The 13,390-nt window shown below is 39.8% G+C and overlaps 1 protein-coding gene across 2 annotated transcripts in view; it reads left to right on the top strand.

The window, feature by feature from the left end:
* drosha (drosha ribonuclease III) overlaps positions 1-13,390 on the top strand; it is a 131,997-nt gene that overhangs the window by 36,167 nt on the left and 82,440 nt on the right. For both annotated transcript variants that reach the window (XM_077509118.1, XM_077509119.1), the window contains 3 exons: positions 6,126-6,264; positions 6,961-7,021; positions 7,724-7,783. In XM_077509118.1, coding sequence (XP_077365244.1) covers positions 6,126-6,264; positions 6,961-7,021; positions 7,724-7,783 — 260 coding nt within the window. The remainder of the gene's footprint in view (positions 1-6,125; positions 6,265-6,960; positions 7,022-7,723; positions 7,784-13,390) is intronic.

Genomic DNA, 13,390 nt, shown 5'->3' with positions numbered 1-13,390 from the left:
TGCAAAATCTAATAAGAAAATTCATCTTATAAAATCCCAGTTCAGGGTCTTTGATGTTGGTTAGTTGTCATCTTAAAATGTGGAAAATGCTCGTTTTAAGCCGTACGGTACTTAAAACTGGTTGTTCACATTCAAGGCTAAGACTGCTTGATCAAATAAGATCATTAAGTAAAAAGTATTAAAATATAAGCACAATGATCTTGTCTGACAATTTCATGGAAAGTAAAAAATAACTCGTCAAAGCAAAATAATCAAATTTAGGTTAAATTTCGGAAATTATATCTTAGTTAAGATTTTGGTTTTTGCAGTGTGCCTTGTACAATGTCAATATCATTTTGGACACCAACTGTGTGATGCGTCAAAATTCAAGATTCAATTTCAATTCAATTTGACTGTGCGGTTCAAATAAAACTACCTTTTTAAAGCCATCTTCTCGTTGATCCAGCAGTCGGGTTGCCGCATGATCGGAATGTGTATGAGTCTGGCCCGTATACGGACTTGAGATAAAGTTGGACAGCCAAAGTGACAGAGTGATGTGACACCACCGTGGCACCGCTGTATTATTTAAAGGCTGGCATAGTTAATAACTGCAACAAGACAAAAGCCCCGCATGCCGGTTTGAGGCTGCCTGCCTGCCTGCCCGCGGTGAGATCTGGGCTTGTGCGCGCACGTCCAGGGAGGCAGCAGATTCCTCATTATTTGGACCCGCGCCGCCTCGGCTCAGACAGTTCAGGCGGAAAGAGAAGCGGTGCGGGAGTCACTTAAGGTAGCCGGCGCCGACCCAAGTCACAACTTTTTGCTGGCTCCGCTGTGACTTGCCGTGACAGTACAGTCCTGCCAAATGCCAGCTCTGACCTGTCACTGCCCGGGGGGGGCACCCCGCCCCCGCCATCAAATCCCCCCCAGCGAGACCGAGGTGGCGCCAATAGCGAGGCATTAGAGAACGCGGCGCTGTGCAGTTTTTGATCGTTAAACTCACACCTCTCTTGGTGCGGGAAGTCCGAGCGCTCCCGCTGGCTTTCGCGTGCAGGAATTTGCACATATTGATCGGCCATTTGTCAAGTGTGACATGACGAGCTGTCATAATGAGCGACGAAAAGGAAACACGGGCCGGCGAGGAGGCTCGCCGCCGGCTGACAAGGGGCTCATTCGGGGCCTGACATCGCCTCCTCTCTCGCTCGTGAGTCGCACAATTCAGAATTCAACCAAAGGAATGTGGCAGGCGCCCTTGAATTCATACAAACTGGAGTTCAATAAAAGTAGGGTAGGATGCCATGTTCAACCCGATACAGATAAACCAATCACTTAGAACGTGCCGATGTTGATAACTGATAAGTAAGCCGATAATTGTTTGCAAACTTAAATCTAAATATAGTTTTGGGTAGGGCTGGGTTTAAAACTTGTATAAAAAAAAAAACTTGGATCCTCAAAATGTTTGCTTTGTTCGTGTTTTTCTTATTCTTTACTGCACAACCGATTTCTGTTTCATGTACAGAACTTTGTATACAGCAATACTTGTTTTAAAGTTATTTATAAATAAAGTTGAGTTGAGTCATACAAATCGTAGTTCAACCAAAACAAACTGGTCCTTACCTACTTCCTCAGCACATGTGATGTCATCTTAAGTCGACAGAAAGTGGAAAAATGTGTATTTAAAGCTATTAATTGTACATGAAAAATAATGACGTTATCAAATTAATTCTGGACAAAATAGTAACTTGTATTACAGCTGAAAATGACTCACTGGATCATGTATTCCTTTAAGCTATTTGTACTTTTACACAAGTATCACTCTGTTACCTTAAGAGACAGCTCTGCAACAGAAAGATGGCGGCATGTTGACGATAGCGTGAGGCAAATGGTGAGCGCTTCAGTGCCCCCCCCCCCATGCAGGCTTTGAAGACCCTGTTCAGAGAGGCTCCCCGTTAAACATTTAACATGTAAAAAATCATGTAGTGAGTGGGGGGGGTGCGGTTATCGCAGTGCGTTGATGGCCGCCGCATGCGAGCGCATCCATCAAGGCCGGCCTTAATCCCACCCACCCCCCCGTTGATCCGGCCCACACCCCTCGCTTTGGACCCACGCTGGCACAACGAGAGGCATCACAGAACAGCTCAATAATTCAAGTGTACACGTTCCCCCGGCCCGCTTGTGTTGTCACTCGCCCCCCACCCCGACCCGATGCATACACTCTTTTATTTGTTGTCTTATTCATGGCCACACTGGCTCTCACCGCGACGTTCCGCCGTTACATTTTTACCACATTCCGCTCTTTTTCTCTGTCTGTCGAAATGATAAATGGCGTTTGACGCTGCCTCTTTAGCAAGCCCGGACAGCGTGTGGTCGCCATGGCGATTTGATGTTACTTACATCCGCGCGGTCACGCAAGCAGAGCGAGACGTTGCTGGACGACAACATCCTGCAACATGGGAGACAGGCATGTCCAATTTTCGCTAACATGGACTTGCGTGTTCATGTTCTTGTGGCTACTTGTGTTATAAGGTGACGTGAGTAGTCAGTCACTACGGTAAAATAGTCGTGTCATAAATATTAATGAGTGGTTGTGTTATTAAGTCATGAAATCTGAAGTCATTTGACTTGTCATGTAATACAGTAATAATGAGCATGTTTTTAATCTAACGTTTTGGTCAATGTCATCGGCATCATTTGTAGCTGCTAGTTGGTTTCCGCAGGACTGTGGCAAAAACTGTGCAGCGGTGCTTTGAGATACGAGTGACTCGACTTGCAAATTTGGTGAGATACGAGTCATTGATATTTTTTTTTTTTTTTATTTTTGCTTTAATGTGGGCAAAAGAAATTAAACTGAATTCAAATCACTTCACAACAAGCAGTTTCAACAGAACAAAAAAGATGTCAAGTTATTTATTGTAAATATCTGTTAATGTTGCGTTTAGTGTTCAAACAATAGAAAATTGCCATTGTTGAAAATGAGCGTTCTAAATGTTTTTTTAATCAATTAACATATTCAAAGCCCTAATTACATCAAATATTCCAATTTGATAGTTTTTATACATAGATATACATATCATTTTTTCTCATAGCACATTATTGCATTTATTGTACATTGAGGGTATCAAGAATAAAATAAATAAATAAATAAATAACTATATATGTATGGATAGATCTGATGCCACCGAACGTTTTCCAGTGGTCGTAAATAAAAAAATATTCATAAATGGCTTAGATATCACATTTTGAAAGTGTCATCCATTTTTGGACTTAATGTCACGTTGAGTCATAAATTTTCTATTGCTCCACAAGGGTTACAGTTCATTTTCAAACTAACTATAAAAGATAACCACAAGCAAGCCTCAAATTTCGCTAGCTTAAAGCTAAGGCACAATGGGAAACACCATAGACAGGCTAACGAATAGCATCTATGTGGCGGTGTTGCAACGCTTTTGCAATACATAGACTTTGTCGCTAGATAACATTTTGTCTGCCTAAGAGTCAGCTATCTTGTATTCTTTTTTTTTAGTTAGAAAAAAATATTTTCTTTAATTTTTATTGTGCTACGAGGTGGTGCTTGTACAGCCCTTCTCATTATTCAAGGCAGATATCGTCGCCTTAACGACGTCTGATTGGCTGGAAGGGTAGTGAATTTCTAAAACGAAATATGAAATTGTACAATAGGTGCACATGGTATTGAATCCATGGTATTAATTTAAAGTTATACTTTTTGCAATATTTTCATCAAGGTTTGACTCCCACCCTTTTGCTCCTTTTTGGTCGTCCTCAACTTACCAAGAAAAGGGCTTCCGAGATGTTTGCAAGTTGAATTTGTTTGTATATCAAATCACATTAAATTTTGTTTCAAAATTTAATTTTATCAATTATTTTTTTTTAAATAAAATACAAATATGTAAGAACACTAAAAAATGGAACAAATTAAATTATATACCTTATATGTACTTTATATACAATACATATATTAAATTTAAAAACATACATTAAATTACATCCATCATCCATTATCTGACCCACCTTTCCTCACAGTACATTCAATTCAAATTTTACACCGTACAATGCAAAAAAAACAAAATAATAAATATTTTCATATTGTCATTTTTATTTAAAAGATTTACTGGAAAAGCATAAATGTATTTTTTCTGCCAGGCAGCCACTTTAAAAAAGTGATATTGGTTACTTTCCTGGTGTTTGAAAATTGTCTTCAATTCCTACAACTACAGTAATTTCATGTGAATAACGCACAATTAAAATAAATAAATAAATAATAATCACCTCACCGTATTATACACGCATTCATTAAAAAAAAAAAAACAACAACAAACACGTTTTATAAATGTAAATAAAAGGTATGTGACACAAGAACAGAGGGGAAAACAAACAAGGTTTTTAAGGGTAATTTTGGCGGCGTATTATATACTGTGCGGTGCTAAAACGTTACAGAACATAACTTTTGTAAAATGATGTCAGTTCATCATTATTTCAGTGCATTTCCTGGATGTTTTATTTGCTCTTGTGCCGTGAGAACTTTCCAATGTGGAATATGTGCACTGGCTGAGTAAAGATTGGGAAACACTGCAAAAAGTAGCTAACAAAAACGAGTCACGATTACATGATGAGTGGTGCACGGGTGCCAACCTGGCCAACAATCGGGACACTTTGCTCAAAGGTTGAGTTGAGTGTAACAAGCATCGACGGTCTTGAAAGGACAAACGCCGCTTTGGGATGTTTTCCTTAATTGCAGACAAGCTGCACTTTTTTTGCACACTGACTGATGTGTTTTCTTTTGTTAAGCTGTGACATGGCTTGGCAGAGGGAGTACAACTTGGAAAGCAAAAAAAAAAAGGAGGAGCAGCAGCAACTTGTTTTATTTGCTTTTGATCCAAGTGTCAATATGAAGCAGAGGCGCCAAACAAATCTGCTCGTCTTGCACACAAACCAGATGACAAAAAGTACAATGGTTTGTAGAATTTTTGTCGCGTGTGTTCACAGCTTGAAAGCAGAAGGCTTCTTGTGCAGTGCAAAATATTGAAGCACTTGCGTTGAGCTTTTTACATATATATCTCATTGGAGCTTGAAATTGATTTGAAGTCTTCTGAAAGGAGACAAGCCAACGGGGGAGAGCAGCTGTGTTGGTTTTTTGGGGCTGAGATTTGCCTAATGTAAGATTGATAAATGCTTGTCGCATCTCTTTTTATTTTTATTTTTATTTTTTTTAAATTTTATTATTATTTTTGTTTAATATAAATCTCACACACTTTCCAGCCACAGCTAAATGTTGAATAGTGCTTCTCTTGATAACAATTGATTGATAATTGTGATTGTCGTTAAACTTATTGTTAATAAATTTGAGTGGCATTATATACATAGTCACTTGTCAGGATCAGGCCAAGGACAATCTCAAGGGTTTTGCCTTTGGGGGATAATAAACAACTTCAAATAACTACATCCAGTGCTCGGCATATAGACAATATTTTCGAAAAGTCTGCATTTTCTCTCTTTCTATGAATTTTCATGATTAAACTCACCCGTGGTTGAATTGTTTTGAACTATTTTTGTGTGTAAAACGACATTTTCAATCAATGGGCCAATGTGGGTCTAATTTATGTTGCTGTATGCCATAGAAAATGTTTCTTCTGTCAAGGTTTGAAGATTGAATTAGTCCATTTATGTGGCTCGTCATGTGCTTAAAGCTCATTCACACATTCACAAACACAAAAAAAATATTTGTAATGGGAAAAAAGCTGTGCTTTGTTCCCATCCTCCATTAATCTGACAGAAAGCAGCTCACGTAACATATACGTTTTTTTATTTTTTTATTTTGTTTTATTTTAGTTTTTTTGAGAGAGAGAGAGAGAGAGAGCTTTGCCATTCCCCCAGAAATGACAGCTTGTGCAGCCGCAAATACCTGCGCTTATTTGGAAACTGTTAACATTCTACACAAACTATTCAGCCTTTGACAACCCGCTCTTTAAATAACCCAAAATGGACCAAATAGATGTCCACTGAGTTGATTTGCAAGAATTTGTGGATCAGGCGAAGCTTCCAAAAAGTTTCTTCTGAACTTGACTTCCTGCTTAGGGCAAAAGTGGAAATAGTTTTGAATCCATCATGCCGCTGCTCTTCCTCTTCTTCAGTTGGCCATGACACATCCCAGTCACCATCTCAACTTTGGGATGAACCCCGACCACGCCCGCAACTCGCTGTCCAACTGCGGGATCCGTCAACCCAAATATGGCGACAGAAAGGTTCACCACATGTACATGAGAAAGAAAGGTGAGGACTCGTACCTTTTGCGGTGTTTTACTTTTTCTTTTTCTTTTTCTTTTTCTTTTTCTTTTTCTTTTTCTTTTTCTTTTTCTTCTTCCTCTTCCTCTTCTTCTTCCTCTTCTTCTTCTTCTTCTTCCTCTTCTTCCTCTTCTTCCTCTTCTTTCTTCCTCTTCTTTCTTCCTCTTCTTCTTCCTCTTCTTCTTCTTCTTCTGTCTTATTTCTTCTTCTCCTGCTACTCTTCTTCTTCTACAACTTCTACTTCTTCTTCATCTACTACTTCTTCTACTTCTTCCACTTCTACTTGTTCTACTTCTTCTTCTACGTCTATTTCTTCTTCTCCTACTAATTCTACTACTTCTTCTTCTACAACTTCTACTTCTTCTTCTACTACTTCTTCTACTTGTTCTACTACTTCTTCTTCTAGTACAACTTCTATTTCTACTACTTCTTCTACTTCTCTACTTCTATTTCTTCTACTTCTACTACTACTTCTACTATTACTTCTTCTTCTTCTATTTCTACTTCTACTACTACTTCTACTACTACTACATCTATTACATTTTTTCTTTTTCTTTTTTAATTTTCTTCTTTTTTTTCTAATTCAACTCATCCTTCTCCACTTTCTCTTCTTTTTCCTCATCCTCATCTGCCCCCCCCCCAACTGCGCTTTAACCGGGCCACCCTGCCGCTTTTCCCTTTCAGGAATCAACACTTTGATTAACATCATGTCCCGTCTGGGCCAAGATGACCCGTCCCCCTCCAGGTAGGCCGCCCGCCGCCGCACAAATGCGTCTTCATGCTATCGCTAACCATGGGAGCAATCAAAGGTAGCAGCCTCGTGATTAAGATTCCCGGCAGGCCCGCTGACAGGAAAATTAACTTGTAATGGCGGAAGGACGGGAGATCTCGGGCCAAATGAAATGAACTCATTTTAAGGGCGTGCCAATGCCTGCTCAGGATTACCTTCACCAGGGATGCTTTCGTGTGTGATTGTAAGCAAGATGATACAAAAAAAAAATTAAGCCACCAGATATGAAAAAGGCGACTTTAAATTATGACGTACTTATGGGATTCTTATTTTCAATTTTTGCAACATTTTGGCACCATTGTCTGGTATCAGGAAAAATAAACTAAATTTCATAAGGGAACAAAAACCTTTCGTCATATTGGTTATTCTGTAGGCGAAGAGGAAAAAATCGATTCAAATCATCAATTTGAAAATGAAATGAAAATACTCAATTTTATTTTTATGCTTTTTGTAATTGTATTATCAATAGAACAAGTGATGGTTTCTGTAGTGCTGGTCCTCATCTTCCACTTGGCACTAATCGAAGCGATCATGGAGGACTTCCTCCATTTTCTGGCATCGCGGTTCATCATCCCCGCGCTGCTATTCTGCTTGAGCGAGCGTGCGCTTGTTCTCTGCCGCGTTTCATGTTGTTCTCTCTCATCCGCCCGTCCTCAGGATCAATCACAACGAGAGGTTGGAGTTCCTGGGCGACGCTGTCGTGGAGTTCCTCACCAGGTAAGAAGAAGGTTCCGCTGCCGCGCCTGATCGACGCGAGCGCTAATTGAAGGCGACTGCAATACTGTCAGCCTGTTTCTCACCACCACCACCTCCAACCGCTTCACTCCCTCTTTTCCTCTCATCGTCTCCGTCTTTGGGTGTCTGTCACAAGTCGTCTCTGCGCTTTCGGCGTGCGGAGACAGTGATTTCCAGGTAATTGGAAGCGTGGATGTAATTCCTACCTCCCCCAACCACGCGCCAATTTATTTATTTATTTTTATTTTTTTTTTGTGGGCCTGAGAGGTGTCATGACAACTTGCAATTAGCTGTCTGCAAGGCTCAGTGTGTTATTGACTGCGGGGTGCGCGCAGTCGGTCACTGCTGCCCGCCACTTAGCCTAGCCTGGGACTAATTATACGTGGCCATTATTAATCGAGCACACCACCTACGACGACAAACCACCCTCCGTGCTTTTGATTCCTCCTCAAGCAGGATTTGACCACAAGAAAATTAAAGTCCAGGGCTTTTGTGGCAGCAAACAAAGGAAGTTTAGCATGCAGATTGATTTGGAATTATTATATGACACATGGTGTGGGATTATGGGCTATAATCGAGTCTAAGTCACAAAGATGTGAGTCCAAGTCCAGATGAGACCTTAAAGCGATACACCACTTGTTAATCATTTGCCAGTATTGGGTTGGGCATTCTGTACAAAGAATAAAAGTGCAAATTCTTCTGTCATCTTATTCCCTGAATTTTATTTTAAACCGATTAACTATCAGAAATCGAACACACCATGAGGGATGCCATTTTCTTGGTCACGTGATCGTGATAACATATCCCGTGCGTAACTGGAAGCCGTCTTCGCTCATTTCAATGGGAATTTGCGGACGCAATGGGCAAGAAAAAGACGTCTTCGATCCCAAATACTGCTCCAATTCTGTTCAGAGTAAAGTACGCAACACGTCCAGTTTCATGTCATTCCATGTGGGGGTGGGGAGTGGCCGCTCCTAATATGGGCTAAAGCGTGCTTAGCACACGACATGTAGTTTAGCCTAGCAGAGTACAAGCGACCCGGATGTTTCCTCTCCACTTCGACTCACCGGCGGCTGGATCTGCCAGTTTTATTTCGGCTTTCGGTGCCCTCTGTGGCTTTACTACTTTTGAAGAAGTGCTTCTTTGTTGTAAGGTGTAATTCCACCTTTGATGTCCGACCGTGGGTCGCGATCATTCCTCGTCAGTCTCTTTGTTGTCATTCATGCCCCGTCATTCTCTGTGTATTTTACGCACGCGATACGTTACGATGATCATGTGACTGTCCAAAATGCCCGATACAGTACTTAACGCAAAAATATTCAGAGAAAGTGTGATGAAAAACATAATTGCTCAACACAAATTGGCCATTTTTGTCAGGGAAGAGTTGAAATTAACCATTTCACAGAATAGTTGGTTAGTTTTTCACAAGTATTGAGTTCCTTTAAGACAGAAAAATACTATTTGCATGACCACAATATTAGAGGAATTTCATTATGCTTACCAATGTCAATTCCGGTCTCTTTTGATAATCTGAAAAGCTTTATTTCAAGTTTATTTTGAAGGACGTCGTCAATTTTCAGGAATAAAAACATAGTCGGACTCAGTCGAGTCAATACAAATACTTTGTGAGTCCAGTGGCCACGTCCGGGTCAAATGCCGAGGAGTCCGAGTCAAGCCCAAGACAACAACAAAACAAATCTGAGTCCGCACTGAGATGCTATAGTCCTGATGGTACCTTGATGATGTGATACCTTGAATTACAAATAATATTGAACATAAAATTTTGACCACATTTACTATTTGGTTGAAATTGTTGGTGTGACCTGTTTTGGACCTGGTTATCAAAACAAATCCATTCGATCTTCTTATAGATGTACAGTCTGCTCCAAAAGTGTCGGAATGCCAAGGTCTTGCTCTTTGTTTCGAGACAAAAATTGAGAATGTCAGCTTTTTATTCCATGGTATGCACTTCTAAATGTGTGAAACAACTCAGGCAAGAGCACCTTTTGTTTGAATCCACCCACTTTTCACATGAGCAAAAGTATCAGAGCAGATATGATTAAAAGTGAATAATGTTTCATATTTGCTGGCACCTGCGACTGGCTGGCAACCAGTCCAGAGTGTACCCTGCCCACTGCCCAGAAGCCGGCTGGGATAGGCTCCAGCACCCCCGCGACCTTGTGAGTAAAAGCGGTCAAGAAAATGAATGAATGAATTTGGTGGCACAACTCTTATTTGCAATATAATTGCATCAAGCCAGTGATCCATTGACTTGATGTTCATTTGAAATGCTTTTCCAGGCCTTTACTGCGGCCTTTTTCGTTTCTTTTTTGACTGTGGTGATTTCTCCCTTCGGTCTCCTCTTCAGAAGGACTAGACCTTGCCATTCCGATACTTTTGGAAGGGGGCCTGTAAGATTGTCAGGCGTTTGAAGTTCTTGTTTGGGAAAGGGCAAAATCAAGATTTAAAAAAGAACAACAACAACCCGATTAACCTCCCTCAGTCGTACCAACTGGACTGGTCGCCAGCGAGTGATTGGGCGCATAGTCAAACATTCACACGCACGTTGACACCTGTAGACAATTGAAAGTCTTCAATTAACCTCCCATGCTTTTTTTTCCATTTGGAATATGGGAGGAAGTAACCCACGTAAGAAAGTCTTCTCTTTTTTTTCTGCGCCAGCTTAAGTGCAAATGGAGGAAAAAAAGAAAAGCTGAAGCATGTCTCATTGGTTCACAGCCTCTCACTTTGTGAGACAACAAAGAATTGGCCAGCACTTCCCGTCTTGCCATCCTCTGCCCACGTCTTGGATTGTTAGCGTCGGATGAGACATGCTCAGCCCGCGTTCTGGCTCTCTGAATTATTTATCAGCCTCTTGTCCAGTTAAATGGCTACAGCAGATCCAACCGAACGCCTGCCGCACACACATACACACCCAACAGCAACGCCGCCCCACCGAGGCCATCTGAGCCGCTGCTGTCCAGCCAGCAGGATATTTTCTGCACATGGAAGCAGCAATGCGGGGCCAGCCCGTGTGGCGCTGCTTTTTTGCTCGTCTGGAGGACGCTTTTAAAAGCAGATGATGTAAAATAAATAAGTCCTGCCGCAATATTTGCGAGTAAATATTTCAGCGGAACTAGCAAGTAAAGTTCAGTCACAATCTTGGACCAGTTCCTCTCAGTGTCTTGGAGCCGATTCATGTTTTGGGAGCTTCTGTGGTCTTGTTTTTTTTTTTCTCTCTCATTCTGGAAATTGTCTCTCTTAGCTCATTCCAAAGATGTTCTTCTGCATCAAACCATCCAAACATGGACAGAAAAGTCAAGACAATTGTTTGATACATCATAAGATGAACAATTAACAAACGTCTGATTAGTGCATTGATCCGTTTATTTGTTTTTATCCACAGCGTTCATATAAAGTAGCTCTGATGGCAAGGGTGGGTAAACTTTAATGTTCAAGTGCTCTTTTTTTTTTATTTATTTATTTTTTTTTCAATTTAAAATGAATAGAACAGTGAGGTCATTTGTTAGAAAAAAAACAAGAAAAACGAACAAAATAGGTGAAACGGAAAAAAGCAAGTGATTTTTTTTAAATTAAAAAGAAAAATCAATGTACATATGGCTTACTTTTCCAATTGAAAAAAACATAATAGTAAAATACTTAATTTTTATTCATGTAATTTCATTTGAACTAATTGTAATCACTGCAATTGGCTGGCAACCAGTTCAGAGTGTACTCCACCGACTGCCCAAAGCCCGCTGGGATAGGCTCCAGCACCCCTGCCACACTTGTGAGGAATAAGCGGTTAAGAAAATGGATGGATGGATGGATAATTGTAATCGCCCAGTGATTTATTTAAAAAAATCGGGCTAATTAAAGTAAATGTAAAAATATGTTCTAAATATTTTTAAATATTTACATTTTTAAATGGGGCAATTAAATAATTGCCCCATTTTTAAAATTATATAAATGAATACAAAGTGAATTTATAAAAGAAGAAAAGTCATCACAGGGCGAGCTCAGCTTGACATGAGCAAACCCACAAAATAGGTTAGCCGTGATTGGTTGTTAGTCCTGAGCAGCTGTGATGTCATCTTCAGTTGACAGCAAGTGTCAAAATGGCCGCCTCCTGATTATGGATACAAATGGATGGATTTTTCTGCTTAATTCAAATGCCGTACACGCAAATATTAATCAGAACGTCGTGTTGAGACTAGTGTGAGCGCGAAGAATAACATTTTATTGTCAAGACTTGATTTCCCCTTTATTGCAACAAACTGGTCCATATTTGACCATACGTTGCCCTCTTCTGACCTCAAAGTAAACTTTTTAATCATTTTCCATGGAACTAACTAAAAGTTTTTTGGATTCAATTGAAGCACTTTTGTTTCCCAGCCAACATTCCAACAGGAATTTGGGCAAGTGAACGCCACCTGCGTTCCTGTCCCGCCGTTGATTACAAACGGCTGAATTAAACGTCTGTTGGTGATTGGGATGAAATCAAAATGACACGCTGCAGGTTTGGCCGACGCCGGCTGCTAATGAAAATGGAAACCCCCCCCCACGCCTCCCGGAAGCCAGCTGCGAAAACCGCCGATGCGTTCGCTGGCGGTGGCTCGGGCCCGGAAACGCCTTGAAAAGTTCAACAAACGAATCATGAGGGAGAAAAACTCACCCGCCCGCCTTGAAATGACACTCGACGCTTTTGTGCCCATTGTGGATTCCAATACGAAAGAATTATCTGTCCATTTTCAATGGCGTTTTTCCTCATTAGGGTTGCTGGAGAGACTTCCACAAGTTTCTCTCAAACACCTTGAAAAGATCACCAGACCATGACGGTCAGATGAAGTAAAGAATGTAATTAGAATTCATTATGTAGTCGGTAAATACTTTGTTCAATGTTTAGTAGTGTATTTTTTAATTTTAGTCACAACAGTTTATTTCATGAACTAAAATAAGTGCAATTTCTCTAGAAATTGCGGGGGAATTTATTAGGAAAAGTATTATGTGGGAGTTGTTTGATTGCAAAAAAAAAAAAAAAGGAGGATAATAAAATGCTATAATATTAATAATAATAATAATAATGAATCTCTAATTCCCACAATTAAAAAGTAAAAATTAATGCTTTGTATTTACCAGAATTTAGTGGGATCTAATAAAAAAAAAAAAAAAAAATAGCGATGTCAAAATTAGTGTGTTAATTTCTAATTAATTTAAACCTCCTTTAACACCATTTTTATTTTAACGCCTGATGGAAAACTTGTACTAATGTAGGAAAAGTATTATGTAGGGAGTTGTTTGATTCCAAAAAAAAAAGTGAGGAGAATAAAATGCTATAATAAGAATAATAAGAATAATTAATAATAATAATGGTAATAATAATAATAAAGAATCTCAATAATTCCCACAATTAAAAAGTAAAAATTAATAATGCTTTGAATTTACCAGAATTGAGTGGGAGCTAATAAAAAAATAAAAAAATAAATAAATAATAGGGATGTCAAAATTAGTGCGCTAATTTCAAATTAATTTAAACCTCCTTTCACGCCCCTTACTTGGAAAACTTGTACTGGGGGAATTCCAGTCGCA

This window comes from Festucalex cinctus, chromosome 20 (assembly GCF_051991245.1).
Source record: "Festucalex cinctus isolate MCC-2025b chromosome 20, RoL_Fcin_1.0, whole genome shotgun sequence".
NCBI lineage: Eukaryota > Metazoa > Chordata > Actinopteri > Syngnathiformes > Syngnathidae > Festucalex > Festucalex cinctus.
This window is presented reverse-complemented; position numbering and strand designations above follow the sequence as displayed.